The 26,629-nt window shown below is 48.4% G+C and overlaps 11 protein-coding genes across 11 annotated transcripts; 5 read left to right on the top strand and 6 right to left on the bottom strand.

Annotated features, from left to right (window-relative positions):
* Positions 1-371: 371 nt before the first annotated feature.
* On the bottom strand, positions 372-4,831 carry F5891DRAFT_1058076 (uncharacterized protein). The gene is made up of 8 exons (XM_041362780.1): positions 3,642-4,831; positions 2,283-3,576; positions 1,868-2,225; positions 1,733-1,815; positions 1,591-1,697; positions 1,199-1,413; positions 1,083-1,133; positions 372-1,029 (listed from the first exon to the last, which is right to left on the bottom strand). The coding sequence occupies exons 1-8, from the start codon at positions 4,686-4,688 to the stop codon at positions 726-728; spliced, it is 3,459 nt and encodes a 1,152-aa protein (XP_041221146.1). The 5' UTR covers positions 4,689-4,831; the 3' UTR covers positions 372-725.
* Positions 4,832-7,414: 2,583 nt separating this feature from the next.
* F5891DRAFT_1281100 (homocitrate synthase) lies at positions 7,415-9,707 on the bottom strand. Its single transcript, XM_041370451.1, has 7 exons — positions 9,584-9,707; positions 9,247-9,519; positions 8,974-9,195; positions 8,524-8,919; positions 8,176-8,473; positions 8,048-8,120; positions 7,415-7,990 (listed from the first exon to the last, which is right to left on the bottom strand). The coding sequence occupies exons 2-7, from the start codon at positions 9,482-9,484 to the stop codon at positions 7,778-7,780; spliced, it is 1,440 nt and encodes a 479-aa protein (XP_041221145.1). The 5' UTR covers positions 9,485-9,519; positions 9,584-9,707; the 3' UTR covers positions 7,415-7,777.
* A 1,095-nt stretch (positions 9,708-10,802) lies between these two features.
* F5891DRAFT_663210 (ribosomal protein S13) lies at positions 10,803-11,606 on the bottom strand. Its single transcript, XM_041372688.1, has 4 exons — positions 11,467-11,606; positions 11,283-11,416; positions 10,980-11,233; positions 10,803-10,927 (listed from the first exon to the last, which is right to left on the bottom strand). The coding sequence occupies exons 1-4, from the start codon at positions 11,503-11,505 to the stop codon at positions 10,884-10,886; spliced, it is 471 nt and encodes a 156-aa protein (XP_041221144.1). The 5' UTR covers positions 11,506-11,606; the 3' UTR covers positions 10,803-10,883.
* A 202-nt stretch (positions 11,607-11,808) lies between these two features.
* F5891DRAFT_1281098 (clasp N terminal-domain-containing protein) lies at positions 11,809-14,061 on the top strand (the record flags this gene model as incomplete). The annotated part of the gene is made up of 4 exons (XM_041370450.1): positions 11,809-11,882; positions 11,933-12,576; positions 12,631-13,395; positions 13,449-14,061. The coding sequence occupies exons 1-4, from the start codon at positions 11,868-11,870 to the stop codon at positions 14,059-14,061; spliced, it is 2,037 nt and encodes a 678-aa protein (XP_041221143.1). The 5' UTR covers positions 11,809-11,867.
* Positions 13,837-14,713, bottom strand: F5891DRAFT_663192 (ribosomal protein L34-domain-containing protein). The gene is made up of 3 exons (XM_041372687.1): positions 14,676-14,713; positions 14,318-14,606; positions 13,837-14,268 (listed from the first exon to the last, which is right to left on the bottom strand). The coding sequence occupies exons 1-2, from the start codon at positions 14,702-14,704 to the stop codon at positions 14,324-14,326; spliced, it is 312 nt and encodes a 103-aa protein (XP_041221142.1). The 5' UTR covers positions 14,705-14,713; the 3' UTR covers positions 13,837-14,268; positions 14,318-14,323.
* Positions 14,714-14,853: 140 nt separating this feature from the next.
* On the top strand, positions 14,854-15,539 carry F5891DRAFT_1175589 (uncharacterized protein). Its single transcript, XM_041365723.1, has one exon. It carries the CDS (start codon positions 15,013-15,015, stop codon positions 15,457-15,459), a length of 447 nt encoding a protein of 148 aa, XP_041221141.1. The 5' UTR covers positions 14,854-15,012; the 3' UTR covers positions 15,460-15,539.
* F5891DRAFT_1058064 (uncharacterized protein) lies at positions 15,539-19,820 on the top strand. The gene is made up of 11 exons (XM_041362779.1): positions 15,539-16,272; positions 16,358-17,720; positions 17,769-18,242; positions 18,291-18,437; positions 18,489-18,688; positions 18,736-18,844; positions 18,896-19,006; positions 19,057-19,125; positions 19,171-19,215; positions 19,263-19,274; positions 19,332-19,820. Exons 1-11 carry the CDS (start codon positions 15,713-15,715, stop codon positions 19,668-19,670), a joined length of 3,429 nt encoding a protein of 1,142 aa, XP_041221140.1. The 5' UTR covers positions 15,539-15,712; the 3' UTR covers positions 19,671-19,820.
* Positions 19,821-19,905: 85 nt separating this feature from the next.
* On the top strand, positions 19,906-21,064 carry F5891DRAFT_1058061 (uncharacterized protein). Its single transcript, XM_041362778.1, has 5 exons — positions 19,906-20,009; positions 20,068-20,365; positions 20,419-20,679; positions 20,735-20,858; positions 20,911-21,064. Exons 1-5 carry the CDS (start codon positions 19,959-19,961, stop codon positions 20,951-20,953), a joined length of 777 nt encoding a protein of 258 aa, XP_041221139.1. The 5' UTR covers positions 19,906-19,958; the 3' UTR covers positions 20,954-21,064.
* On the bottom strand, positions 21,065-23,104 carry F5891DRAFT_1058059 (UDP-3-O-glucosamine N-acyltransferase). Its single transcript, XM_041362777.1, has 7 exons — positions 22,973-23,104; positions 22,797-22,915; positions 22,266-22,737; positions 21,951-22,218; positions 21,749-21,897; positions 21,598-21,701; positions 21,065-21,541 (listed from the first exon to the last, which is right to left on the bottom strand). The coding sequence occupies exons 1-7, from the start codon at positions 23,050-23,052 to the stop codon at positions 21,426-21,428; spliced, it is 1,308 nt and encodes a 435-aa protein (XP_041221138.1). The 5' UTR covers positions 23,053-23,104; the 3' UTR covers positions 21,065-21,425.
* On the top strand, positions 23,105-24,820 carry F5891DRAFT_1058054 (kinase-like domain-containing protein). The gene is made up of 3 exons (XM_041362776.1): positions 23,105-23,987; positions 24,039-24,208; positions 24,258-24,820. The coding sequence occupies exons 1-3, from the start codon at positions 23,223-23,225 to the stop codon at positions 24,778-24,780; spliced, it is 1,458 nt and encodes a 485-aa protein (XP_041221137.1). The 5' UTR covers positions 23,105-23,222; the 3' UTR covers positions 24,781-24,820.
* An 842-nt stretch (positions 24,821-25,662) lies between these two features.
* Positions 25,663-26,477, bottom strand: F5891DRAFT_959911 (adenylylsulfate kinase; the record flags this gene model as incomplete). Its single annotated transcript, XM_041375690.1, has 5 exons — positions 25,663-25,796; positions 25,859-26,063; positions 26,116-26,265; positions 26,313-26,398; positions 26,450-26,477. The coding sequence occupies 5 exons, from the start codon at positions 26,475-26,477 to the stop codon at positions 25,663-25,665; spliced, it is 603 nt and encodes a 200-aa protein (XP_041221136.1).
* Positions 26,478-26,629: the final 152 nt, after the last annotated feature.

The following is a 26,629-nucleotide window of genomic DNA, read 5'->3' as shown; positions in this document are numbered from 1 at the left end:
ACTATGTCAAAATAAACTGTCAGTCCAGGGTTACTGCTTCAGGGACGACGATGACGAACGGACGAAGTAAAGAAAGAGCGATGAACAAACGAACGAACTGCGGTTAACGTGTCAGAGTGGTGAAGAAGAGAAGAATGGAATCGTCAATTTATTCGACCCCTCCCTTGAAACTCTTAGTGATCTTCAGATTCTCATCAATGGCAACATGATGCAACACGCAGATCCAAAGAACTACTGTACTCTCCGGACAGGCCTAGAGCCACCATAGCATACTCGGGATATCGCCACCCCTTCTTCTATCATAAAATAACTTCTCTTTCCGCGGATGAACCCTATGGCTAGGGTCCTACTTCTTAAATCAAACTAGCTATCTGATCCCCGTCGGAGCCAACTACTAGCACTATCATATTGCGCATAAAATCTTAATATTACGAACTATGTATGGGTTACGCTTTATCGCTATGTATAACAAATCCCTTAGTACCAATTCACATTCGAGCCCTAGAATGTGGTCAGACAGATCATGTGCGTGGTAGGTATATCAATATATGGATGGATGGAGGACGTGAGGTAGGTCATAGATATCGTGTGGTGAGTGTAAGGCGGGGGCGCTCGATGAGTTGCGTCGATCGCAACCTAATATGTTATACTGGCAAACAATGTCCCAAGAAACGTACAACCAAAATTTCACATTTTGAGGATTTTCTTCCATTCCGTCGCGTTTTTCATGGGCTCAGGTCCATGTCGTCATAGTCACGGCCAAGGATCTCCTCCAAGAACGTATTAGAAACACCTGCAAGTGGGGATGCAGCAAACAGCGAGGTACCATCCCGTTTGGCTTCCTCGTATATGCGTTCCATAGCCGCGCGAGCTCGGCTTACAACAGTATGAGCGCAAACACCGTGCACATCAACACGTCTAGCAGGATCAGTCCGCATCATGCTCTTGATCAATGCAAATAGCTCCGGGCTCCCGTCCAGATCCATCTGGCTGAAATCCTCCTGCCGCAGTCTGTGCCATCCATCTCCCCTACAAACAAACCATCACTACTTTCCAAAAGGAAAAACCACATGTCAACTCACTGATCAGGCACAACGATATTGGTGGCCGTTTCTAGCATCGTCATCCCAAGACTGCAGGATCATTAAAGAATCAGGGTCCACTCTATGCTCACGTCCATATCCACGGCTCAACATACCTGAAAATATCGGCAGCCTTGCCGTATGTTCCTTGTAGAACTTCCCGCGCGAGGTAAACCTTATCCCCCTCGCGTTCGAATGCGCCCCCAGGTCGGGGCCACACCGAGGCCATTCCAAAATCCCCGATCTTGAATCGGCCTTCGCGAGTGAGGAAGATATTTGCCGGCTTGAGGTCTAGATGGATGATCCCTGCTTCGTGGATGAAACGCAGACCCTGCAGGCACGAGGTCAATATCCAAGAAAAGACATGACAAGACGGAAAGTGGATGATAGACCATGAACAACAACTTCTTCTCAGAGAAGATGAGCGGACTAAGTGAAGATATGCATGTATAACGGAAGAAAAAGAAGGGACCCAAAAAAGTTTTTCCGCTGGCCCGCAGGTACTCACGTTACTCAAATCCACCATTATCTTCCACACCCGCGCCTCGTCCAGGCGCGGAAAGGCCCGCCCGTACTCCCACAAGAATCTCGCAAAATTACCAAGCTCACAGAGCTCTGTGCGTATAAAAGCGCGTCGTCTTGCTCCCAACTGTCCACGTACGTCAGTACGTTCGAATGAGCGCCCCGCGCAGATAGATGTGCCAGTATATCCACTTCCTCTCGTAGTCGCAGGCTGTCATCATATGTCAAGATAAACAAAATGTGCGAATGACAGAACAGCTCACCGATGCCGAGGACCTTCAAATGGCTTAGATCGTTTGACAGCCCACACCGTGTCCTCAAACCCGCGCCCAATCTTAGCGCGCACTTTGATGACCTTTCCAAACTCCCCACTCCCAACCTGCTCGACCTCAACGAACTCCTTCTCGAAGCGACCAGCGTCCGAGACGTTCCTCACGTGCTCGATAACAGACATCTTCCGTGACCGTGGTCCAAGCGGAGAATGCGAATGAGTGGCAGATGTTTTTGAGGGCAGATGCCGCGCGATCGTTGGGGAGTTCAGTGAGATCATGGAGCTATTCGAACTCGAGCGTGAGCCCGTGGTGTCCACGGTTAAAGTACGAGCTGCAGGTATTGGCCAGTCTAACCATGAAATACAATGAGACGACCGATCGTAAATGAACGCGGAGCCGGACGCACCTTTGAGATTAATGTTTCGCCGTGTGGGCGTGCCACCTGTGCTTTCCCCACTCGAGAACGCCCCACTGCTGCTGCGGCGCATAAGCCACCTCCCAGCAGGACGGCCAAGTCCAAGACCCTTGTACTGCTTCCTCGAACTGGGACTTATAGTTTCCTCGTCCTCTTCGGTATCCGATCCACCAGTCTTGGTCGTCATAGTGTTTCCTTTCACAAGCGGGAGAGGAAACGCAGCAGGCAAACTCTTCCGTGGCTTCTTCGCATTTCCCTTCCCCCCCTCCACACCATCAAATGAAAACCCAATCTTCGATGCAACAGCACTCTGCCATGGTCGCTCACCGTCGAGCCCAAAGTGGCTCTTGAGCTTCTTTACAGGCGTTCCGGGTGGTTTCTTGCCCTCGGTTGCAGAAGGCTTCCCACCTGCCTCTAAGGTACGTAAGATGAATGCGTCGACGTCGTCTTCGTCATGATTAAAATATTGATATGGATGGGATTGATTGAATGAATGAAGATGCGCGTCGTCAACGCCCGAGATCCTTGGCCAACCGGAAAGTGCACCAGGCACGACTCCAGGTGTAACCAGATCATCACCGTTATCATTATCAGAGTAAATAGAGCTCGAACTCCTGCTTAACGCCGAATTTCGCGCGGGAATCGACTCGTCGTCACTGAGGACGATGCCAGAGTCGCGTGGCTTATACTTGGAGGGTAGCAATCCTTCCTTGCCTTTCTGTGATCGCGGAGAAGGGGTTCCCTCTGTGATGCTAAACACGAACGAGGATTCAGTTGGGCCTTCAAATAACATTTCCTCGTCATCTGAGTAGACCGTGCCTGGACCGTCATTCAGAGGCGAAGAGTTTGGCGAGGGTGTGTCTAAACCCGACCGCAGCGTCCATGACATTGGGGCAACGGAGACACCAGTCGAGTTTGGACCAGCATAGCTATGTCGATTCGACGGACTGAGACGGGACTGCGTGCACAGATCCAGAGTAGGGTCGACGGAAGAATTAGTTCGCTTGCGTGAACACTGCACGGATTGAGGGATTGATGGTCCGAAGAAGTGAGTAGCCGAACTATTGGATGCAATTCGGGCGAAAGGACGGGGGCGAGGTTGAGAATGCAAATTAAGACGGGAGGGTGGGTGAGAAAGGAAGGGATTAGGACCGCTGGACCCTGTGAGTCGTCTTCGTGGTACAGGAGAGGGTGAACCAACAAAGGAAGTGGGTCGATTGCGATCGCGAGATACAGAAGGAAATGTTATCGGCACATGGGGTAGCTTCGTATTGGAATATTCAGCCTAGAGTAAAGTTTTGTCAGCACAATGAAATATATATAAATACCGATATCGGTGTAGCTTCTAACCTTGGGTGATGGTGAGTGGTTCACACTCTCGAGGAGTTCAATGGAAACGGGCCTCGAACGTGCCCGACGCTTAATGATATGCCCTCCTGGAGAGATAGCTTCAGTGACCTCATCCTTTGAGCTACCTTTCTGTGGCACTAGCGCAGCGTTGATAAGGAAAGATTTTTTCGGGCTAATAGACCGGGATTTGCATTTGCGAAGCGCAGGTAGTCTTTGTACAGGTTCTCCGTCGGAATCCCGATCTATGATACCCCAGTCCTCATCTGAGTCATCAAGATCTCGAATGCGCAGCCGCTTCATTGTTTCTGCCTGTCTCTTGAGAAATGCGTCGGTGTCAGCTTTACTCTTTGGCTGGGGGGTAAAGCGAGGTGCTGGCAAAGGTGCAAGACGGTGGAAGGCGATACCAGATGAAGGGTCGGGTTTCGGAGCAGAGATATTGAGAGGGGTGCACGTGGCTGATGAGACAGGACGCAAAGGCGTAGAGAAGTCGCCACCGCCGGATTGCGCCGATTTGCGCTTGGTACCAACGCCCACACGATGTGCAGGCTGCGAATTGAGTTGCTTTGCAGCTAGTACAGCACGGTGGGAATCCTTGACTGGCGTGAGTAGTGGCTGAGTGGACGCGTGATGAAAGAAAGGGGAAGATACAGCGGATGAAGAAGAGAGAAAAAGGGTCGCTTCATCGTCATCTAACATGATTGGTTTGATTGGTTTAGGATGTGAAATGGGGTATAGACGGTGCACTAGAGGGGGCGATTTGAATGGAGATTGTAAGAAGATATCGCTGTCATCGTGATCCTGCTCCTGAGCCAGTCCATCTGCTTTACGTTGGGCATCTGCTGGAAATAATGGTCGTCGTCTAAGAGGAGACGGTGTCAACATTGGTGACAGGTGCTCAGATGACACCCTGAGCTTTGGGGGAGTTTGATAATGGGTTGCACAACACCCTGGGGATATTGGAGAGACGCTCTGGTCGCGTGCTCTATTTCTGGGTTTTTGTACAGAAGCTATGTACTGTGGGACAGACGTCGAGACGAGCGCCGTCATCGTCACTGTTGTGTGGTTTTCGTCGTCTTCGTCGCTGCTGATGGCGTCGTCACTGTAATCAACGTTGGGGAGGAACAAAGGTTTGGAAAGAAATCAATGACAATTAATTTACAGCAGTGCGTTTATGGGCCGCTTTCTCGACCGTGAGAATACCGCTTTGTTCCACACTCAACAATGTCATGTGATCGTGTATTTGCATCCGTGGAATCTTTTTTCTTGCTACTCTGTCGTCGTATACACGAGGCTACCAACCGTTGCGGCTATTATTTCGTCACTTCCCATGACAATTATCCGGAGCCTAAATAGTTGTTCAGTTACCAGTGAATAACACAGCCTGTTTGTTCCACAGGTGTTGAACAAAACTCGCCTGAAAATAAGCTCGAGCTCTTGCAAGTTGGACTCCATATGTAGTTGACATTTGTGCAGTTCTTAGTTGTGGCTTGGCTGTGGTCAACCAAATTCGCGGAACAAGTCGCGGAAATTAAATTTATTCATATGAGATGATCCGCCTATAGCTAGCGCCATTCTCTCGTTCACCGTCTCCTGCCTTAAAATCGGATGCCACCTCAAAATTTTCGTCTTCTTTCTCGACGCACATTATCAAATGACAAGCTTTGGTTCCGACATTTCTTCCACTTGCGGTTATACATCGTCGTTGGGTTACGACCACAGCTTTCGAAGTGCCACACATTGTTCCCAGCACATTGTTTTTCTGCTATGACTACAGCTATGAGCATTTTTCCAGTACGTACGTACTACGTATAGTTGTCTTGGGCAACTGTTGAAAATTTTGACATCGTTTTACTATCCCGCCAAGACATGTGCCCTGGGAGAACTATTCGCCGCCCTGCCCAGCCCTTAGACTGGTGTCTAGTACGAGGCGAACTTATCCAAACTGAATTGCCGACGTGACCTCGCAGTGCATCGCCGAGTCGGCCCCGCACTAGTGCTCCCTCGGCTCGGAACATATTGAAAATAATCCTGAATCAATCGAGATGCAATCAGGCCGGATCCCTGTTATTTTAACAGAACAACTATTCATTTTAATTTTTACACCAGAACGAACTTCTTCGACAGGGTCCCTGTTTACTGTTAACTTCATGCATATGGTCTACTGGTTTTGAGAGTATGTATAGTGTGCAATTGGGTATCGCAGCCGCAGCGAGCCGCCAGTCACCGACTCCCTCGATCGGTCAATTGATTCATTTGATTCATTTCCCCGGATGCAGATACACTTGGAAATTCCACGATCTATGCGTCGCTACTCATTCCTGGTGTCCGGCTGGCATTTCCCGGTAAGAGCCATGTTCAGTACCTTTTACAGCAACCCAGACTCCAGCTTCTCCCAATTTCCCTCAGACATACACGGAATGGCCTTTTGGTCAACGCCATCCATACAATCCTGTTCATGTAGAATCTCGTCGGCTTTAACCTGCGGCCTGCCCTGTCAGTCCGCCCAACGCATTTTGTATTCCCGAGCCATCGAGGTTGCCTTGAGTTACAAGTAGTATCTCACGTTTGCCCGGCCCATTCCACGTTCCCTATTTAGCTGCACTGCAATGTCAGCTGTCAGTCACCTCCATCTCTTTCTTGACGCGTGCCGAGGATTGGAGGCAGCCGAGGCACTTAGCAGCAGCGCGAAGAGTGAAGCCAACATCATACTTAGGTCATCCACATGGCACGAAGGCATATGAGCAAACCAGACAGGATCAGCATTTAATGTGGTGATAAGAGGTGAATGCATGTCTGAAAGAACCACACTACTACTAGGCTGATGGGCAAAGCGCTGGAACCCAGATGCTATCTCCAAATCAGAGCCAAAGCGAGCGCGTGGAAATAAGTGTTAACCTGTCCCAGGCATACCAAGGCGTTGGATGCGGCACCTGTAATGAACGTAACAAGCACCCTGGAGGTAAGATCAAGCAAAAGGCATCCACGTCCCACTGACACAAATGTTGATATTCGCACCGTCAAATGTCACTGCCTGGGTCCAGGCGATCACCTGAGCCACACCGTGACACTTCGAACTTGAACATGACTTGACGTGGTCCATGAGGCCAACTATAACCATGTAGAAAAATACAAGGGCTATAGCGAACACAGCAGGATGACCCTTAAAATAATGCAATGCAGCAACATTGCATGCAAAACACGCCATCTTGCGAAAGGGGTCAAGTAAGGCACGCAAATGGTTCAATTTTGATATCAGCCAAACAGTCATGTGAGCAAAACAAATATGTGCAAATGATGAACTCAAACAAAATTTTAATGTTCTGGTCTCAGTGACAGGCCGTATGGTATGTACAAATTTTCTTGTTTCCTTCGTTTGGGAGTTGCTAGTATAATCCCTGTTTCAATTATTGCTCGCAGTGTACAAACACTGTCCTTGAAGAATGCAATACATTTTTTGTTAATTGTTATATAGATAGGTATAGTTTTGTGGCCCTTAGATAGTGCTTTATAATCTCACATAATTATTCTAACATTATCAAGCACTAGTAGATTTATGTTTATCTAGCTCTAAGACATAGTAGTTTATCTGCCTTATCAAAAATTTCTCTATTTCATCCTAAGTTCGTGCGGGAGGTTTTCCCTGATGCTGCTGGTCCTCACAAATTGCACTTTTAGACTTACTCTAATGGTACATAAAACACCTTAGGTACCACTTTACTAAGTTAGAAAGGTGGGAATAATAGTAGAGGGGCTCTGTGCATCTGACCCATGTACAACTTGATATTTGATGAACCTCCTTCTCCCTCTGATTCAATTCAACTTATCATCATGTACAGTAAGTGCACAGTGCACATGCCACACTTAGCGACAACAAGTTGAAGGTAGCAAAACAGAATTTTGAAAAAGTCGTACTGCAGTTTGATATGCAACACACTACAAACGTGTCTAGAGTCTCGTCACATGAGGTTGCTGGGTTGCGAGGTCTAGCAATCCGAAGAGTCTCACACATGATGCATTGTGATTCACAAAAAGCGTTAGAAGGATAGACACATCTACAATTCCATCATGATACAAAGCGACCAATCGGTCAACTCTTTCAAGAAAGACGACCTCATACAAATAACAATTTTTAAATTTTATGCAGCAACAGCAACCTCCCCTAGCTGCTGACGTTCTCTCGAGGTCTCGTGGTGCTGCTGGAGCAATCGGTCGAGTGCCTCCTTTTGACCGACTGCGAGCTCTCCAGACTGGATGCCGGAGTGATATATACGCAGTAAGGAGTCAACATCGTCCATGGATTGAGTGCGGACATCAGCAAGCTCCTTGATCTTGGCAGTTGCATCCTTGACCTGTTACAATCGTATTAGTAAATTGTGGAAGGGCGAGGCAAAGATTATATAGCAGACCTCATCGTCGGTGAGATTGAGTCCGAGCTGCTCAACTCTTGACTTGACAGCGTTCCAGCCAGTGAGACGGTGTCTGATAGCAAACATCAGCCTATCACGAGTCATGAACGGCTAGGAAAGGTACACACCCAATCGACACGTATCGGGTAAGCCCAAAGTCTTCAGGCTTTAAAATCTCGTATGTGCTAGGGTTGTTCAAGATCGCCTTGGCATGAATACCAGCCTTGTGCGTAAAAGCACAGTAGCCGGTGATTGGGTTCATGAAAGGCACGTTGACCTCTACTGCCTCTGCGACGAGGTTTTCAATCTCGCGCAGCATGGGGAGATTGTACTTGGCCTTGACGTATTCGGGGTTGGCAGCGTACAGGCATGCCACGAGACCACCGAGAGGCGTGATACCGACGCGCTCACCGATGCCAAGGACCGCTAAGAGAGATTCAGCTACGTACCAGTGAGGAAAAAACGAATATACGTACAGGTATCGATGTGTGTTGCGCCAGCCTCCAACGCGCAATAAGCGTTAGCAATTGCCATTCCGGTGTCATTGTGTAAGTGGATCTCAATATCACAACCAACGACGCCGCGGAGGGTACGAACAAGGTCATAGACTTGTCTAGGGTTTGCGCATCCAACGGTGTCAGCTATGCCCACACGGTTGACACCGACCTTGTCGACAGTCTGGTATATGGAAAGTAGATCGACGAGGTCGGAACGGAAGGAATCTTCTGAGGAAAAGCGAACTTCGATGCCCTTGGACTTGACGAATGTGATGACTTCGATGGCAGTCTTGGTAATGTAAGTCATGTCCTTGCCGTGGGAGAATTCGCGGAGGAACGAGGATGTTCCAATCACAACATCGACCCCATCAACACCTACGGATTGTGCAAATGAGTGAAAAGATAGGGTGAAAGGGCTGTGAAGCTCACCAGTTTCGACAGCGATTCGTGCATCGTCCATGTGGCAACGGATGTGGGTGAGAATTTTGGCCTTGAGACCGAGCTTGCAGATGGCCTCGCAGTCAGCACGCGATTGCTCAGATGCAGCGGGAGAGGTTAGCTCGATGTACTCGACACCGAATGCATCAAGGGCCTTGGCGATTGCGATTTTTGTTTTGGTATCGAAGAAGGCGTTGGCAAACTGCTCACCCTCTGGATCACCAATCAAACTGGGCCAAAGTGCAAAAGACTTGCAAGACGTACCTCGAAGAGTACTCTCGATGATAGAGAAATTTGATATGTTGCTTAGAAAGTCTGACGCGCGTGGTGCATACGGATTCCTGCGCTGTGCTTCACTGGGGTGTCCATTGGCACCGTTCGCGCCGTTGATGCCATTAGATTTGGCAGCATTCAGGCCGTTTGCACCGTTGATCTGGATCATCTGGGTCTTGTCAGGCATCGATAGGGATTCTGGATTTTGATGTGAGCAGGAGCACGGCATTTTATAGTTTTGAGAGGACGATGAATGAGATCTGCCTAGGACAAGTCAGAACGAGTCACGCTCGATCATAAGATTATAAAATTAGCTTGACACACTTACAAGCCTGGGAATGACAAATAATTTAATTAACAATAAGTAATGAGCCTACACCAATACTCGAGGCGATTGTTGCGCGAGTCTCAAATGAATGGTCGATGATAGGTTCCCTTAAGCTTGTCGTGGCTCCGTCCGCGCCACTGTCCGAGCACCACTGACATGCATATACCCCTATACTATGGCCACCCGCAAAATCACACCATTGCATAGTATCTTTTGCATATGGCTATTTAAATCACTTGTCTGTTATCACCGTTCCGTATGAGTGACTTTCAGACATTCTGGTACCAAGGACCAAGTCAATCTCATTATCTAGTGCCTGAGCGCTGAGCAGCTCACCTGCAAATGCAGTCCTGTCAGCCCAGAAGACATGTCAAGAAATACCACTAGCGAGGGATGTCAGGGGGAATTTACGATAAAGCATAGTTGGCGCCAAAGAACTGAAAGTGATAAAAATCTACGTGCACCGGCCAATTAAAATAGTAGCTTATATAGTTATAGTACAGAGACACGGAAAGAACGACATGAGCGAAATTTGAGTTCGAGGGTGGAAACTCATTGAATGCATGCTAGTAGTGTATCTCGTCCACCACACGCGATCAGAGGAGTTGGAGACTGTCGCAGGCTCGCTTTTACGATTACTTGTACAACAAACAATTAACCGCCTCGGGTGGCTGTCTCCAGGCTTCGAAATCCAGCTGGCATGGGAGTATCGACTACGGCGCAATTAATGATATCGTGAATGTGCCAGTGGGTGTCCCATAAGTCGGCGATGAGACGAAATCAGGTTGAATCGTACAATTCTAAGCTTATGTTAGGTATTCTAACGCTCGTCCAGATATGGCATCTAATCCCAATTCCCCGCGCGCAAGTCATCGTAGAATTGATGAACGATTTCCTGCATCAGACATTGCATCAACGTGTGTGCGCATTGAGTTTCTCTCCTGAGGATCGCAGACTCGACTATTTTCCTCATCTCCAGGCTCCGGTTGTGGTAGCTGAGAAGGGCGCTGACTCCACGCAGGGCAAAGATTCAGTACTCAGTACTCAGAGTGGGAAACAGAGTCACCGCAACAACTACACACCGCTGCATACACATATAACCATTCTAGCTTTCATCTGCAATGTTCGACTCTCATAGACATACCTGGTCCGTACTCGTTACACATTTAGCGTAGTAGTAAGGCGAGAGTAGGTTTCATTCCAGCGTATTTGCAGATCGCCTAGTCTCCCGAGTGATTGTGTGGGTAGTATCATATGAGAGCAAACATAGAGAGGACATGAATAATGCAATAACACCTGTCTAACCCCGTTTCTTCGACACACCGACCGTTTTCCCGCGACGGCCTGCACCACGTTTCAAAAAAGTGGTAACATAAAGCGGGAACGAGTTGCTTACCAGTAGTTTTTGTGTGTTGACCGCGCACCCGCAGGCCCCAGAAGTGCCTGAGACCACGGTGGGCCCGAATCTTCTTCAATCGCTCGAGGTCATCACGCAACTTCGAATCGACACCGTTGGAAAGGATCTGCGAGTCCTTGCCGTCCACAATGTCCTTCTGTCTGTTCAAAAACCATGTGGGGATTTTGAATTGAGTGGGATTTTGGATAATCGTAACAATACGCTCAAGCTCGTCAGAGTTCAATTCACCAGCACTATACAATTATATGAGCGAATTGCGTACCACAGAATGGAAACACATACCGTTTGTTGAGGTCAACATCTGCCTTCTTGCAAACAAGGTTGGAGTAACGACGTCCAACACCCTTGATCTCCGTCAGAGCGTACATGATCTTGCGCTTTCCGTCAACATTAGTGTTGAGCAGACGCAGAATGTGCTGTGGATGGCGTAAATCGAGAGCAGATACAAAGTTCAAGGCAAACATACCTGGAACTGTTGATGCGCTTCAGGAACGACGAGAGACATGGTAGTGATCTGCAGGTAAAGATTCCATAAGCCTGTTATCCAGAGGGAAATCCTTCCATCCAGCGAAAACCTGTCTCAAAATCTTCTGATTCTTCCCAGACAAGCAAAGTGCGCCCTAACGGATTGGTGTGTGCATGAAAATGGGCTCACCTTCGTTCAGTCGATAGCCTTGACGCTGGGTATGACAGCGAGCGGTGGGTGAATGGTGAGACACAATTTCTCGGCAAATTCCGCTATCCGCGATCACGTGGCCTGTGGTACAGTCGCGTGTTGCCAGTGTGGTCGTGACGGTACTAGTACTGATTTTGAACTTGCTCGTCGCTTCATTTTCTAACCACATCCTCATTACAAAGATCTGATACATGTCCAAGAGAAAGGTGGGAGATGCATTAACCATATCCTTGCCACCCTCTTATATTTCCAGCAGTATAGCTCTCCAGCAATTTTGAACGCAGAACTCGAAGCTGTCCGCGGGAAGGTCTCCCTTGAAGAGACAGAGGAGTCATGGGACAAGATCGAGCAGGGCATCGTGCAGCTTACCCATTGTTGTAATAATGGTGGATGCGACTTCGCCACGGAAATGGTTGCTGGTATACGCTCGCTTTCTAGACCTATCAACCACGCTATGAATTCGGAGCGTAGTAGGCTGTCAGGTTCCACGATCGAACTTGTGAAGGCTCTGTTAACCGGTCTGGGCTCCTCATTTGAGCCCCTCGTCTCGCTGTTTATGCCGACTCTTCTCGGGCTTTGTGGCCGGACCAACAAGGTGTTCACAAGCCGAGCAAAGGCGTGCATTCTCGCTGCAATTGAAAATACTCAATCGACTTCGATTCTGCCGTATCTCGCAGACTCTTTAACCCAAAAGTCGGTTTCTCTGCGTGTAGTGGCTGCAGAGGGTGTCCTTGCTTGCCTAAACTGCTTCAATCCTCCTGACATTGAGAAGGACACGCGTGCTCGACTTATCGAAGACGTTATCAAGTTGACTGCCCGGGATGCCAGCGCAGACGTTAGAAGAGTGGGAAAGTTGATTTTTGAGGCATATAAAGCCCTTTTACCTGATCGCGTAGATAGGTTGGTTCCTAAAGCTTCCACTCGTGACATACATGCCTGACATACATGATTCAGTTTCATTGCGCCCTTAACCCCTGTCATCAAGAAGTACTTAGACGTGAAAGGGACAGTTGCTTCACGGTTGGCTGCACAAGCAGTTTCCCGTGGTCCCGCAGCGACAGGAAGAGTGACCACAAAGCCAATCGGGTCCCTCCAGGCTCAGAAGACGAGTTCTCATTCTAGAGCTCCATCTACGCAGAGCACTATCTCCACTCGTGCTTCCGGGAAACATGCAGAGAGACCCATACGTCCTCCTAGCTCTGAGCTGCCGCGAGAGGTACCTGCAGCAAGGCTACGTGCTGTGTCAAGTCAAGCAACATCTAGTGCAATTGCGGGGTCATCAATGAGGGAAACATCTCGCCAAGGTGCACTCCGTCCCCCGTCGGTGGAAACAGGTCCATCCACTGTGCAAAGCACAAATCGACGGAAGGACATCTCACGTCCTCCAGTTCCCACTATGCAGGGCCCTCAGCGAGTAGACACTATGCTCATGAAGTCACACGACGAGAAGCCTCGTGTTGGAGGAGGAGCTCGAAGAGTTCTCATTCCCACAGCTCCTTTACCAGAAACCAATGACACCACGACAATACGGCCAGTTTCAAAGACCGGTCCTCCTTCAACCAAGCCAACTTCGGTTAACTCACTCGCACAATCTGTTCCGAAACGAGATTCACAGAATGATCCAGTAACCACAAAATTAGCTCAACTGCCCCGGCTCGCGCTGCGTCATCAGCGGTCACTGCTACCACCAGACCGCCATCTCGAACGGGACCACGGCCAGTGACAAAATTAGACAATCCGCCAACCAAGAGTACAAGTTCTCGGCCTGGTAGGTCACGGTCACCGACCACGGAGGTTGAGCAACAGCAGACTTCCCGTAAGCAGGCTGTTGAACCTAGTCGTTCTAGCCAGCAAGCCGCGGTTCAGAAGAAGCCGGTGTGGGGAGGACGGTCGTCGGGCAAACTGTCCAAGCCTGTCGTCAAGGGACTTTCGATACGTCCCAAGCAGGGCAGGGTGAAGAGTTCTGACACTCGCAAGCCCGCACCGGAACACGTACCATTGCCTCCCAGTCCCACTGTATGTCCTACTGCAGTGCCTCTGCCATCTTCCCCACCTTGTAGTCCCCGTCAGTCACCTCAGCTCGAGCCACCAGCGTCAGGAGGGCAATCCGTGCAAGTTACTATCGATGATACACATGTCGCAAAAGATGTTCGTCCTCCCTCCACCTCCATTGAAGCTACGCCTCTGCGCAACGTGAACCTTCAAGAGTCCCCATCCAAAACACCCATAACAGCTCTCCTTTCATCTATTCAACGTGGATTCTTATTTACACCTTCGTCGCCGCTCTCACCTCCCCAAGCTTATGTAACTGAAGTCATTGCTCATACATACCGCCCGAACAGCCCAACAGCTTACAAAGACATGGCCTGCGTTGGTGTCATTTAGGATAGCACGGCACGACAGATTGAAAGTTATGGATGTCAACTAGACTATATGCCTATCGTAGTAATTGACTCGGGATTAATGACATCCGTATACTAGAGCAGTGTGGAACTTTGGGCGTCATCCATAATGCGCAAGGATCGGCTTCCTTGTATTGAGTCTGCCTACGAGATATCACTATGAATCCTGTAAGTTTCCTGGTGCGGGAACCTGAATCTATGGTCAATCTGTGTATCAGAGACCAGAAGTGAACACATGCCATCCATCAATGACTCAAGAACCTGCGTCCCTTGAGTAGTCGTCTGGCTATAATCTTTCTACCAGTTGCGGTCTTCTTCCGAGCAAGAAAGCCGTGCTTTCTTTTGCGCTTTCGCTGTGAGGGTTGGTACTCGGTACCACGGGAGGCAAAACGCCTCTGACCGAGCGCGTCACATAGTGAAGGTAGTGAGAGTGTTTGTGGTACAAGTAGCGCGCGGTTGATTAAAATAGAGCGCGACGCCGAAATAATTGGATTCACCGCAGTGAACGATGGTATACTGAGCAACGGTCTACGAAGCGCTCCCAGCAGTTGAAGAAACATGTTGAACACTTCAAGAAGTGCTAAAATTTAGACTCACGGGTAGTGTTGTTGGCAGAATGCTGCCATTCTGCCGGTGGCAATTGCCGGCAGTAGGTCGGCAGAAATATTATGACCTAGTATTTGTTCCGACTAACAAACAGTAAAAATTTGACATATGTTAGAAAACTTAGAATGTATCTTGGTGGTTGTTACCATGGCCTCAAAGTCCAAGGGCTGTCCCGTCCGAAAACTTGTGTCTGACCACTTTGTTATTGGGGAGAAAGTCAAAAACAACTCAAACCGCTACTTCTTCACATGCAACTACTGCTCGGCATCCATTGAGGGCCGTGACGATAACCATCTCAAACATTTAATTGACCAAAAAACATGTCCCAATGCCCCTGATCGTACTCGCGCAGAAGTTCGTGGCTATCTTGCTACAAAAAAACGGACTCGACATTGCTCTCGCTGACGAGCTACAAAGATCATTTGCATGGATCCCTCCCCTCGCAACAGACTCTGATGACCAGGATTATCTTGCGGGTCCGGAATCAATTACAGATGAGGAGTTGGTGGATGAATTTGAAAGATTCGAGCGCGAGACGCGGGAGGCTGGCCAAGCGCGAGAAAATGATGATGCAAGCGGTAGTTTGTTTGCAGGTGATGTGCCGGATGTTCTGGATGGCGGCCTCGTTGACTGGAGTGAGCTAGAAAGGGTTAACAAAGGTATCACACCAACTGGCTTCGTTAAAGAGACTGAGGTACTCAATCGAAGCTCAAACGATGTATCAGGGTGGAATGTTGATGCACTTTTGACGTCAGAAGGCATAGCCTCGATGTAGTAGTTGAAACTATTTTTGCCATAGTATAAACATAGCTGAAAAGAGCTAAAAACACTCTCAATACATTTTGCCGACTTCTGCCATTCTGCCAACTGCCGTTCTGCCGTTCTGCCAACTGCGGAGAGGCCAATTTACTTCTGCCCACGACACTACTCACGGGCGATCATGCTCATCCAAGTCATGTGACCATTAAATTAAGAAGTTCAGGGTTGTACTCAACAAGTACTTACAAGCGACTTGGGGATTCTTCAGGATGTCGATAACGCCAGGAAAACCCAGAGTATCAGGTATTCCGACTCCTGGAAAGTCTAGCGGCATCCCTACTCCAGGCAGATTTCGTTCTTCATCGTCTGCCAATTCTCAACCCACCTTTGACTCTGATGTGGAGTTTATGTCGCGTGCATTCGTAAACGCGATCAAGGCCAATGATCCTGCACAACATCGCACCAGCACCACTTCGAATAATTCCCCTTCGTCATCTTCTCCAAAGTCAAGTTTAGCGACATTGCAATCAGGCCGTCGTTCTGTAACTGGTCGTCCTTCCTCGGTCGCCTCAACCTCGGCATTTGCACAGAGTAGGACAAAGACTCCAGGACCACGCGCTCCAAGCAGACAATCAGATGTTTTTACGCGTAGCGTAAGTCGAGCCGGGAAAACATTCGAAGTAGGAGACAATGTTAGGATAGAGTCTTTGGGATTCGAGGGCTGCCTACGATATATTGGAGAGATAGATGGTAAATCCGGCTTGTGGGCGGGAGTCGAACTTAGTGGAGGTTTTTCAGGCAAAGGAAAGAATGATGGATCTGTCGGAGGGTGAGTTTTCTGTCCCGTGTTGACTGCTAGCAGTGTCCGTGCACAATAACAGCTGCAGAGTATCTTGCTGAAAGTATTTCTGCAGGAAACAATACTTTGTGTGTCCTCCAAATTGTGGTGTATTCGTTGCTACCGCGAAGCTCTCTGCTCCCACCATGCCTTCTAGCTACCGGCCTCCCTCAGTGGCCTCCTCTCGTGGAGGTCGCATAACACCATCCTTTTCTGGCAGAGTCACTCCCTCGCATTCACTATCTTTTGGAAGTGGACGCATCACCCCGTCCAACCTCTTTAGCCGCTCCAATGCTGGCACAACTCCTGCAGCTCGTAAGACAAAGCCAATTCCACAGTTAGGCTTGTCACAATCCCCAAGACTCGGATTGGACACTCAAATTACCTCAGGTTCGAGGGCCTCCAAATATATCGGTCTCACAGCGAAACAATTGAAAGCCAATGGGGATGATACCTCAGAGTATACTCTTCGTTCTCCATCTTCGCCATCACGCGGACCTCCAGTTGTTGATTTGAATTTACATCCTTCGGATTCTCCATTTACTACACCAAAGGCTGGTGCTGCTCCTCGTGCCCCCAATGTGTACAGCGGCGCACTCACCCCCGGCCTCAAAGGCCGCACTTCTCTAAATACCCCACGCCCAAGGATACCTAGCGCAATTGCTATGCCACCTCCAGCCTCACCTGCACGATCAGCATCCTTTACGTCTACTTATTCCTTGAATGATGGCCCCGACCTCACACATGAGGATCCGACGTCGCGTGTTCAGCTGCGTTCTTCAATGGATCTGACTGCTTCTTCGCAGGCTTTGCAGGATAAGATCAACCAACTCCTTTCAGGGCAATCTATATCGCCACCCAAGATAAGTGGCACCAGCCCATCTCGACCGTCCTCAGTCACCTCCCTTCGATCTGCTTTTCCCGACAGTGACTTGCAAAAGGACGCTCTACATTCTCGCCTAGAATCTCTCGAGCGCGAGAATGATTCTTTCCGCAATGCTGCTGACGCGGCTCGTGCGGACGTCGCGCTAATCCAAACACTCGAATCTGAGCGCGATGCAGCTCTCGCCTCTGTTTCCTCTACGGAAAACCAGCTCCGGACTCTCGAGCGTAAACTCGCCGAACGAGAGTCGAAGACTGAATCCCTCGAACGCGCCGCGCTGAAAACAACGTCTGAACTAGAACGCGTCAAGAACGAGAATGAGGCTCGTATCACAGACCTGCAGGCCAAACTTGACACGAGCGAGTCACTCGTCAAGAGTCTGAAAGAAGCAATTGCGGCGAAAGAGGGCGTGGAGCATGATAGGGATGCGCTCCTTAAGGCCAAGAATGATGAAATCGGGCTTTTAGAAGGTCGATTAGAGAAGGTGTCAGGCGAGTTAGAGGCGGACAGAAAAGAATTAAACGCACAGATTGATGAACTTCGTCAAGCTGGCCAGGTCAGCTATATTACATTTGAACTGACATAAACTTGACCATTATTTTAGGAAACAATCGCGTTGTACGAAGAACGTCTCAGCACAGCAGATTCGCGTCGATATGAGCTTGAGGATCGCGTCGTGTTTCTGGAGGACCAGGTCAAGAAAGCCTCGACTCCTCTCTCTCCAAGCACCGCTCTCCAACGCGCCACTTCTGCTGCTGAAATTGACAATGAGAATCTTCGTGAGCAAGTGCAACACTTGCAACGCAAGCTTACAATGCTAGAGGACTCTCTCGAAGATGCTCATGCGGTATCTGAACGAGAGGAAGCTGCCGTCCGTGAGCGAATCAAACGGTTCAAGGACAAGGAGGATATGATGCGAAGCGAACTCAACGAGGGGCGCAAGACTGTTGAACAGGTTCTCAAAGCGGAGGCTCTCGCTAAAGGTCGCGTCGAAGAGGTCGAAGAGGCCTTGCGAGAAAGTACTCTTGCGCTCGAAAACGCCCAGGCCGAAATCGAAAATTTGAGATCCGACGTTGCTGTGAGTAGCTTATTTCGAGTCACTTCACATGTTAACTGAGTCCATCAGGTTGCTAGGTTGGAAATAAACAGCATCCCCGACTCGCAGAAACTCAAAGCTGATGAGCGCATGCGCCTCATAGAGGAAATTCAAGAGCTGCGTGACGAACTCGATCAATTGCGATCATCTGCAGCATCGGCCTCTTCAACAGCTGATGTAAGAAGCTACCCTGATTTTATATATGGTCATTGACAATCACGAGTGTAGGACGATACCAATTGGCAAGCGAAGCACGAGCAAGTGCAAAAGGAGGTGCTTGTTTTGTGCAAGAGTCTCGAGGAGCGCGCTTTGGAGCTCGACACTATGAAGAAGAGACTTAACCGCGACATTCCTGTCAACAGCATCCAAGAGCCACCAAGGACACCAACCTCGTCTAAGCAGGAATCCGCCGAACTAATGGGTCTCAAGTTGGTTTGTTTCTAGAATTCTCCTTCTCGCGCTCATATATCATTAGACATATTATCCAAGACTTACAGCAAGAGACTTCAGCAGTGACTCAGCGAAATAAGTTACTAGAGTCTGAGAACAGACTCTTGATGTCAGAGACCGATCAACTTCGCCAGGTACGACTCACGTGAAGCAACTGACGAACTATCATTTACCATTTATTGCAGGAACTGAAATTACTGGAGGAGAACATCGAACAGAGTTTGTTGCGTGAAGAGGCTGCTCTTGGAACGCAGAATACAACGGCATCTGGTGACGAGCAGATGTCTAGGTTGGAAGTATGTCAACGCGTAGTGTATTCAGCTTGTCAAACTGACTTGTGTCGCAGAACGAACTGGAACAGTTGCGTAAGCGCTTAACTGAAGCTGAAATGAAGACCGCCCGTGTTACACATGATGTACGTGCCAGTCTCTCTTGTTATACCCTCCTAACCAGTATGCAGCTGAATAAAGAGATCGGTGAGCTAGAGGCGCTCGTGGAATCAAAGGTATGTGTCATCGATGCATGTGGTGCAGATTCTGATTCGATTTGTAGATCTATCGCGAAGTGAGTTTCATCCCACAACTCATAGGTACGATGTCATACCTATCTAACTTCTTACAGGATGAACTCGAACAAGAACTCGAGCGTCTTAAAGAGAAGTTGTCGCGGAACAACAAGAAGTCGTCAAAGAATTGCCTCGAACCAACAGATTTGCCCCCTCGCAAGCGTTCATCCACCCCAAACATTAATCGAAGTTCTAGCGAAGACGTCTGTGAGATCTGTGAGAGACCGGGGCACGACATCTTCACTTGCGACCTTTTGCGGGACGAGACGCCCCCTGCTCGTGAGCAAAACTTAGTCAAGAAGACAAATGGAGATCCGTCAGACTTGTTTTGCGTTGACTGTGAGGGGCACGGGCATGTAGCTGCTGATTGTCCACACTCATTGGATGTCTTTTGAATGTTGTTGAACCTTTTTTTACACCACTGTCGTTTTCCGTACCCCCTCTTACAGGATACAACTTCATGCACACATGGATCACCTACATACCGTATTTTCAGTTAGTAGCATATACCAATCTGCCATCATATACACCCAAATTTCCCAAAATGACGAGAAAGGCAAGTGTCTCCTATGACGCAGTAAAGTGACGTCATGTCATAATGTCTGCGTTCCACAAACATGAGACGACAAGCACCTTCACATTGAACGTTCTAGTCTCTGAACCAAAACCTCGAATATTATAATATGTCCTACGCCTCTGTTGCTGCTCATGATGCTCCTCCCTCGTCTGAGCAGGTATGTACTTACGAAAATTGGAATACCACTGGGTTGTGCTCACTAGTGTGCCCCTCAGCCTCGTCCGGATCCTGCGCTCCTCACTACCGAACGCTCCTCTGCAAGTAATGTTATTGACGACACCCTTAAAGTAAATGTCGTTTCCAGCGATTTCAAAGAGAACCCTGCGACATACACATCCAAAACATATGTTCCAGAAGGCATTGATGACGATCTTGTCGACCCAGGCAGGAAAGCGGTGACAGGTAAAGGTCATAAGCGCCTTCAAGAGGCTCAGGCGGAAGGTATTTATTTGTGGGAGGTCACAAAGCACTATTTGTTTCGTCCAGGTGTTGCTGGTGGTCTCATTGGCCTAGGTACGGTCGGATTTTTCTGAATCTCTGTGTTGGTTGACAACGCTATCCCTAAGTGAATGTCGGCCTTCTATCTCGCGTGGGCTACGGATTCTACACGAAACCTAGTCTTCGTCAGAATTTCACTGCCATCAGCTCGGCAGCGGCAGGAGCACTGCTATTGATCGGGACTGAAGGTTACGCAGCACAGAAGTATCGACAGACCCCTATCGGCCGTCAGGAAGAACGACGCGCGCGTGAGGAGGGCACCCTCATCTACAAGCAGCTTCGAGAGCACGTTTTTCGTCCGGGTGTCTTGGGCGGTTTGGTCGGACTAGGTCAGCGAAAAACCATTTGCCGATTTCTTGAAATGTTCATCCCCCCTTTTATTAGTAAACACAGCAATCCTTGGAGCAGTGGGGTATTACAGCTATGTAAACTGGCACAAACCTAAGTGGAACCGGGATGTCGTCACCGCTGTTGCATTTGGCCTGCTCACGCTTTGGGGTGGCGAAGGGTGAGCAAGATGGTGCTGCTTTGGGTCTGCTGATGCTAAGATTCACCTGCAGATATCTTGCAGAGCGTTATCGTGCAGAACGGCGGAGACAGTAATGTCAGTAGGCTGTATTTGGAAGAGCACTTGTACACTATGCCAGCTTACTTCGATGAATTTTTTTTACTGAGCGCCAAGTGTGTTTGCAGACTAGACAAGTCACTCGAAGAGATTTCTATACATCGCTCTCACAATTCACCACTGGGTGTATGTTAAAGAGCAAGGAAATGGCACACGTATCATTTCATATCGCGCAAAAAAAAGAATTGAAAGTTCCATGGTATCAAACTTGACGGTAGGCTGGGGTGACGGCCGATGGCAAAGTAAAAGTGGTGAGTCACCACAGAACGTTGACAGAGGCAAGACAAGACACGAAGAAGCCTGCGCAAGGATCACAATCTGCATAAGATCTTGGAAATTAGATGGCAACATGATGTTCATGTTGTCTTCTGAGTGAACGGTGTACTTCTGTCTTGCGTTGTCTATGCACTGTATACAAGCCTTCCACAGAGAGTACGTGATTCTGGCTGGTTAGTCTTCGTCTTCGTCGCTTTCTTCCTCTCCTATACTATCTTCATCGTCGCCTTCGCTGTCTTCCGGCTGTGCGGCCCAGTCTGAAATGTCAAGCTTTTCATGTCGCACTGATTCTGTCAAGAATGATTAGTTACGCTGTTGAAGTAAGCGAGCAGGGTAGTGGGCTCACCATTATCTTTTACTTCGTACCCAGCCTGGGTGACACATTTTACCAACTCTGCTTTCATTCCTACAGTAGTACTGTTGCCCAAGATGCATCCATCCAGTTTCGCCCTGGAGTAGGGTATGTCATTGTCAGATAATGATTGAAGATTACACACCCATCAGAAATCACACAATGATCCAGGAGAACGCAGCCCACAATCTTCACCATCTTTCCGATGACACAATGTTTTCCTATTGTAGAATTTTTAATGGTTGACTTCTCTTCGACACGTGTGAAGTCTCCAATGGAGGTGTCAGCTACGAACTGATGTATCTCATTTTCAGTGATGATCTGATAAGGACAAGAAGAAGACAAACGTGACGATTTGCTTCGAGGTACGCTGGTAGGTTGTTGACGCGAATAGCGAACCCGTCATCCGCTCGATGAATTATAATTCCTATTCGAATGCTCGTAGCATATTTTTCCTGCTTAGTCGATTGGTATTGCAATTTGCATAACCAAGGAAAGAAGTCGTCTCTCAGAGAGTCAAACCGAGTCTTCCGGGCCAACAAGTCGAGCACAGCACGTTTACAAACGTAAACATGCGAGTCTAGCAGCATCGAAGACAACTTTGCCTGTGGATATCTAAAGAATTGAGTCACCACACACAACTGCGGAACGATATGAATCACCTTGAGAGTAAGGTCATGCGCAACTCTAGTTCATGCCTGTTTTTATCAGTTTCATAAGGACTATCTACATATAACAGGGTGCCACTGAGATGATCCCATACGATTGGAGTTGGTTTTGCTGGAGAACCCCAACCCCACTCGTCTTGAGTGGCTTGCTTATCTGATTTGTGTTCATACCAACACGAAGTCACAATGGAACCATCCGACATCGTGTCCGTGCGGAACTTGTTGAGCAGCTTTGATAAAGGTAGGGAAGGTGGCGGTATGAAGTCGCAAGGGATGAGAATGAAATCTTCCTTGATGCGGTTGGCGAAATGGCGAAGTACGGAGCAGGTCCCTGCACTTAGTTCCTGTGATTCGTCGAAAGTCTGAAGGTCAATGTGAACGGAAGAGAAGGATGCAGATGAAGACTGTGAATGGATATAATGTGATATTGCAGAGCGGTGGGATGAAGGACAGATCAAAAGGACATCTGGTACTTGATAAGCAAATCCTTGATCCAAATAAGTTGTATGAAGTTATCAAGTCCACCTTTGATACCAGACTGCTCGACCCATGACAAGGGATAGTCGAGCATGGGTTTATTTGAAATCGGAAGCAACGCCTTTGGACAGGGCTCATCACCATGTTCACCAGTCAAAGGAAGCAGTCTACAAATGAATGATGATATAGTAGTCAATCCATAATTCACGAGTGTCAGGACTTACTCGTTCCCAAATCCCGCTAGGATGACTGCTACGAATTCACGAGTGACTACTTCAACTGGAGTAACGTCAAAGTTCATCATCGCACGCAGGGATAGTTTCTGACTTGGATTTCATCAATTTATTATGATCAGAGTCATACATACCCTCCTACTGTGACATCGTGACAGTCACGTACAATTGCGTTAACGGGACTTTGTGTAGCTTCATCGATAACCTCCTGGACGCCTCTGCCAGCATTGTGCTTGCCGCAATGGCTGCTCAGCCAACCGTGCATCAACTATTCAGACGCCTGGAAACTGTAGGCAAGGGTGCCTATGGTTCCGTCCATAAAGGCGTCCACATACCCACAGGAAATATCGTGGCCCTAAAAATCATCAACTTAGACACTGCTGACGACGACGTGGAAGCCATTCAACGCGAAGTAGCTCTATTAACCCAGCTTCGCGATGCCCCCAACGTCACCAAGTATTATGGTTGTTATCTTGACGGCCCGCGCGTTTGGATCGCTATGGAATTCGCCCAGGGCGGAAGTGTCCGCACTCTCATGCAGACTTCTAAGGACCGTGTTCTTGAGGAGCGGTTCATTGTACTCATCACCCGTGAGGTTGTCATTGGGCTCAATTACCTACATAAATCTGCCATCATCCATAGAGACATCAAAGCCGCTAACATTCTCATCACTGCCACCGGTAAAGTTATGATTTGCGACTTCGGTGTCTCCGCACTCTCTGCCACAACTACGAGCAAGCGAAACACTCTGATGGGCACCCCGAATTGGATGGCTCCCGAAGTAGCACAGCCAGTGCCAACGTACGATAGCAAGGCCGATATTTGGAGTTTGGGCATCATGATTTATGAGATGGTGAAGGGTGCACCTCCTCACTCAGATCTGAGGGATGCAATCAAGGTCATGCAGTTAATAACCAAAGTACAACCCCCTCAATTGGCCGAAGCGGATGGTAGCAAAGAAATGCGAGAGCTCGTATCACACTGTCTCAAAGTCTCTCCAAATGAGGTGAGTTTTTGGATTTTGATGTCACCGTGATTAATTAATTCGAGGAACAAGCGATTTTCTGCTGATGAATTACTAAGAACGAAGTGGATGAAATCGGTGTCAAAGGCAAACGTGTCTACTTTACGGGAGCTGATACTCCGGTACGATGCTTGGATGAAAAATGGGGGTACTCGCAATAGCTTAGCGGAACCGCTCGACTGGGAGAATGAGGAGAAAAGAGAGTGAGTATCATTTGTCCAGCACTCCTTACTGACTAAAGTTATGTCTTAGCTTGCAAGGCATGGTAGATGAAGAGACAGACCTTTGGGAATTCGACACAATAAGACGTCGGACGTTTCAAGCTGCATTGAAGGAAGATTTATTACCGGACACCTTTCCAGCTGACTCATCACCATCAGTTCCTACTATCAAGCCTTCAGCACGATTACCTACATCATTGCGTGGCCTTTTTGATGATGACTTTGTGCATCTTGGAATCGAAACCTTGCGGGCTCCAATGCCACCTCCACCACTACGTGATACTCCGAGCCCAACACCTCTAGCACCTCCTTCTTCATCACCATCACGTGATCGTCCGCCGTTCAAACGTACATTAGTTATTGCAGACAGCACAGATGATGTTCAGATGGTCAAATACAACGATTTCGCGTTTCCTCCCAGGACAGGTTCTCGAGCTAAATCGAAACTCTCCAACAATGTTCCAACTGCTATGAGCGTGGAAATGAAAGAGGAAAACACACCTCCAGAGGAGAAGGCTGAAGGTATATACGTTTTAATTGACATCAGCTGTTGACGAATTATTCTTTTCACAAGCTTCTGTTACCGTCATGGAGGCTACTCCGACCTCTCCTCTTTTGCCACCCGTTAGGCCTTTTGCAGCCCGAGAGAGGAGTGGTAGCTCGTCAAGCAAAGGCAGTGATGGTGGCAGCTCTGCAGCAAGTTTAATTCTTCCAGGACTTAAAGACGCAGTGAAGGTAGCAACGACAGTATATCATCTAATTGTTCGCTCATGTCGTTCTAGGTGCCTACCATCACGTCGGAGCACCAGTTGGGTCTAACAGATTTGCTCCCGCCTTCGCCCATGGCCCTTATCCACAATAAAAGCTCTTATGTACATTCTCCTAGCGGACTTGGATCACCCGCGACGACAAGTGAAAAGAGCTCCGTCAGTCTTGGCTCCCTTCCTGCCGCGAATGCTTCCAGCGCTTCCCTTACACTTGCACGAAGCTATTCTCCCTCCGGGCCTTCTAACCTTTCTCACTCTGCTTCATTATCTCACTCTGGTCTATCAGCACAATTGGCGACTGTCGGGCCTCAGGTATTGCCACTGGATCTCTGTAATATCATGAGTCATGACGCCACGAATGTGCAGTTGGTACGGTCTGTCAATGATTTAACAAAATGGTTGTCTATAATCGAAGTTGGTTTTACAACGATGCTCGAACAAGCCGCAGGGGACTCTATAGCGGAAGAGCAGGAAGAAGGTGCTATTGAAAGAGATCCTTTTACGCAAGACATGGACGCATGGAAATGGGATTCTGTAACTGATATCGTCCTAGAGTCCAGCTAGTTTTCAGAATTTGATCATCTAGATATCCTCACATTATAGCCAGTAATAGGTAGGTATACGGACTATACGGACTTGGTATGGACCCCTTTTTACTATCCTTGGTACCTACGAAATATAATTATGCTTGGTGAGGTATTCAATGATGACCTCGACTGCTTTGGTTACATCGCATTCGTCTGTCTTGATGTGTATATCAGGTTTCTCGGGAGCTTCGTACGGCGCAGATATGCCAGTGAAGTCTATATATAAAATGTGTAAGTGCCTTCGTCTTGGAGAGATGGATGTCGTGGTGGTGACTTACCCTTTATTGTTCCTGCACGGGCTGCTTTATAGAGCCCTTTCGGATCACGCTGTTCAACTACACTGAGAGGAGCATCAACAAACACTTCAATGAACCCGAGGCCTCCTTTCTCATGAAGTTCGCGGGCTATCTGTCGATCTGTTCTGTAGGGCGATATAAAAGCTGTGATCGCGATGCAAGCAGAATCCGCGAATAGTTTGGAGACCTTCAAATAAAGGTAAGGACGTGCTCATAGTCCTGGACTCCTGATGTAGTACCTCGCCTATGCGCCTGATATTTTCTACCCGAGACCTCTCGTCGAAACCAAGGTCCTTATTGAGCCCTAAGCGAACGTTGTCTCCATCTAACCGATAGGTGAATTTGTGTAGGTGGAGTAGATGTTGCTCGAGAGCACATGCTATCGTCGACTGCGAAGGAATCAGAGCACCAGTGGTAAGATGAGACAGTAGCAGACCTTCCCACTAGCACTGAGTCCAGTCAGCCAGATAGTGACGCCCGTCTGTTTAAGCAAGTCAACGCGTTCTTGGGCATCAACAGATCCTATGAACCTTAGTATTTTACTTATGGATAAAAGGCGTTCCAAGAACACACCTGGATGGAAAGTAATGTTCGTTGACATTTCAGTACTAGTGGAGGAATAAGTAGAATAGCTTCAGTGACTCACTGTGTTATATCCAGCTCTCCGTGACCGGACTCCCGATTCCCCATGTATAAATGATTGACCATGTCGCAATCTAGGCTCAGTATGACGCCATGACTGAGTCATATATA

This window comes from Suillus fuscotomentosus (assembly GCF_016647785.1).
Source record: "Suillus fuscotomentosus strain FC203 chromosome Unknown F5891scaffold_65, whole genome shotgun sequence".
Classification (NCBI taxonomy): Eukaryota; Fungi; Basidiomycota; class Agaricomycetes; order Boletales; family Suillaceae; genus Suillus; species Suillus fuscotomentosus.
Note: the sequence above shows the minus strand (reverse complement) of the source record. Positions and strands in the feature narration are given on the sequence as shown.

Excerpts from the sequence above, each read along its gene's own strand:
- F5891DRAFT_1058076 (XM_041362780.1), bottom strand. The coding sequence starts at position 4,688 with ATGACGGCGCTCGTCTCGACGTCTGTCCCACAGTACATAGCTTCTGTA. Across the intron at positions 1,414-1,590 it reads TAATGGTGGATTTGAGTAAC|GGTCTGCGTTTCATCCACGA; the intron begins GTGAGTACCTGC and ends TCGTGCCTGCAG. Across the intron at positions 1,134-1,198 it reads AAGGCTGCCGATATTTTCAG|TCTTGGGATGACGATGCTAG; the intron begins GTATGTTGAGCC and ends ATGATCCTGCAG.
- F5891DRAFT_1281100 (XM_041370451.1), bottom strand. The coding sequence starts at position 9,484 with ATGCCGTGCTCCTGCTCACATCAAAATCCAGAATCCCTATCGATGCCT. Across the intron at positions 8,121-8,175 it reads ACCCGATACGTGTCGATTGG|ACACCGTCTCACTGGCTGGA; the intron begins GTGTGTACCTTT and ends GTTTGCTATCAG. Across the intron at positions 7,991-8,047 it reads TCAATCTCACCGACGATGAG|GTCAAGGATGCAACTGCCAA; the intron begins GTCTGCTATATA and ends CGATTGTAACAG.
- F5891DRAFT_663210 (XM_041372688.1), bottom strand. The coding sequence starts at position 11,505 with ATGTCTCTCGTCGTTCCTGAAGCGCATCAACAGTTCCAG. Across the intron at positions 11,417-11,466 it reads AAGCGCATCAACAGTTCCAG|CACATTCTGCGTCTGCTCAA; the intron begins GTATGTTTGCCT and ends CGCCATCCACAG. Across the intron at positions 10,928-10,979 it reads TCAACACACAAAAACTACTG|GCCGTCGCGGGAAAACGGTC; the intron begins GTAAGCAACTCG and ends AACGTGGTGCAG.
- F5891DRAFT_663192 (XM_041372687.1), bottom strand. The coding sequence starts at position 14,704 with ATGGCAGCATTCTGCCAACAACACTACCC. Across the intron at positions 14,607-14,675 it reads TTCTGCCAACAACACTACCC|ACCGTTGCTCAGTATACCAT; the intron begins GTGAGTCTAAAT and ends AGCGCTTCGTAG.
- F5891DRAFT_1175589 (XM_041365723.1), top strand. The coding sequence starts at position 15,013 with ATGCCCCTGATCGTACTCGCGCAGAAGTTCGTGGCTATCTTGCTACAA.
- F5891DRAFT_1058064 (XM_041362779.1), top strand. The coding sequence starts at position 15,713 with ATGTCGATAACGCCAGGAAAACCCAGAGTATCAGGTATTCCGACTCCT. Across the intron at positions 18,845-18,895 it reads AGACCGATCAACTTCGCCAG|GAACTGAAATTACTGGAGGA; the intron begins GTACGACTCACG and ends CATTTATTGCAG. Across the intron at positions 19,007-19,056 it reads AGCAGATGTCTAGGTTGGAA|AACGAACTGGAACAGTTGCG; the intron begins GTATGTCAACGC and ends CTTGTGTCGCAG.
- F5891DRAFT_1058061 (XM_041362778.1), top strand. The coding sequence starts at position 19,959 with ATGTCCTACGCCTCTGTTGCTGCTCATGATGCTCCTCCCTCGTCTGAG. Across the intron at positions 20,010-20,067 it reads CTCCTCCCTCGTCTGAGCAG|CCTCGTCCGGATCCTGCGCT; the intron begins GTATGTACTTAC and ends TGTGCCCCTCAG. Across the intron at positions 20,680-20,734 it reads GGGCGGTTTGGTCGGACTAG|TAAACACAGCAATCCTTGGA; the intron begins GTCAGCGAAAAA and ends CCCTTTTATTAG.
- F5891DRAFT_1058059 (XM_041362777.1), bottom strand. The coding sequence starts at position 23,052 with ATGATGAACTTTGACGTTACTCCAGTTGAAGTAGTCACTCGTGAATTC. Across the intron at positions 22,916-22,972 it reads CTAGCGGGATTTGGGAACGA|ACTGCTTCCTTTGACTGGTG; the intron begins GTAAGTCCTGAC and ends ATTCATTTGTAG. Across the intron at positions 21,898-21,950 it reads ACCTCGAAGCAAATCGTCAC|TTCGTAGCTGACACCTCCAT; the intron begins GTTTGTCTTCTT and ends GAGATACATCAG.
- F5891DRAFT_1058054 (XM_041362776.1), top strand. The coding sequence starts at position 23,223 with ATGGCTGCTCAGCCAACCGTGCATCAACTATTCAGACGCCTGGAAACT. Across the intron at positions 23,988-24,038 it reads TCAAAGTCTCTCCAAATGAG|CGATTTTCTGCTGATGAATT; the intron begins GTGAGTTTTTGG and ends TCGAGGAACAAG. Across the intron at positions 24,209-24,257 it reads GAGAATGAGGAGAAAAGAGA|CTTGCAAGGCATGGTAGATG; the intron begins GTGAGTATCATT and ends GTTATGTCTTAG.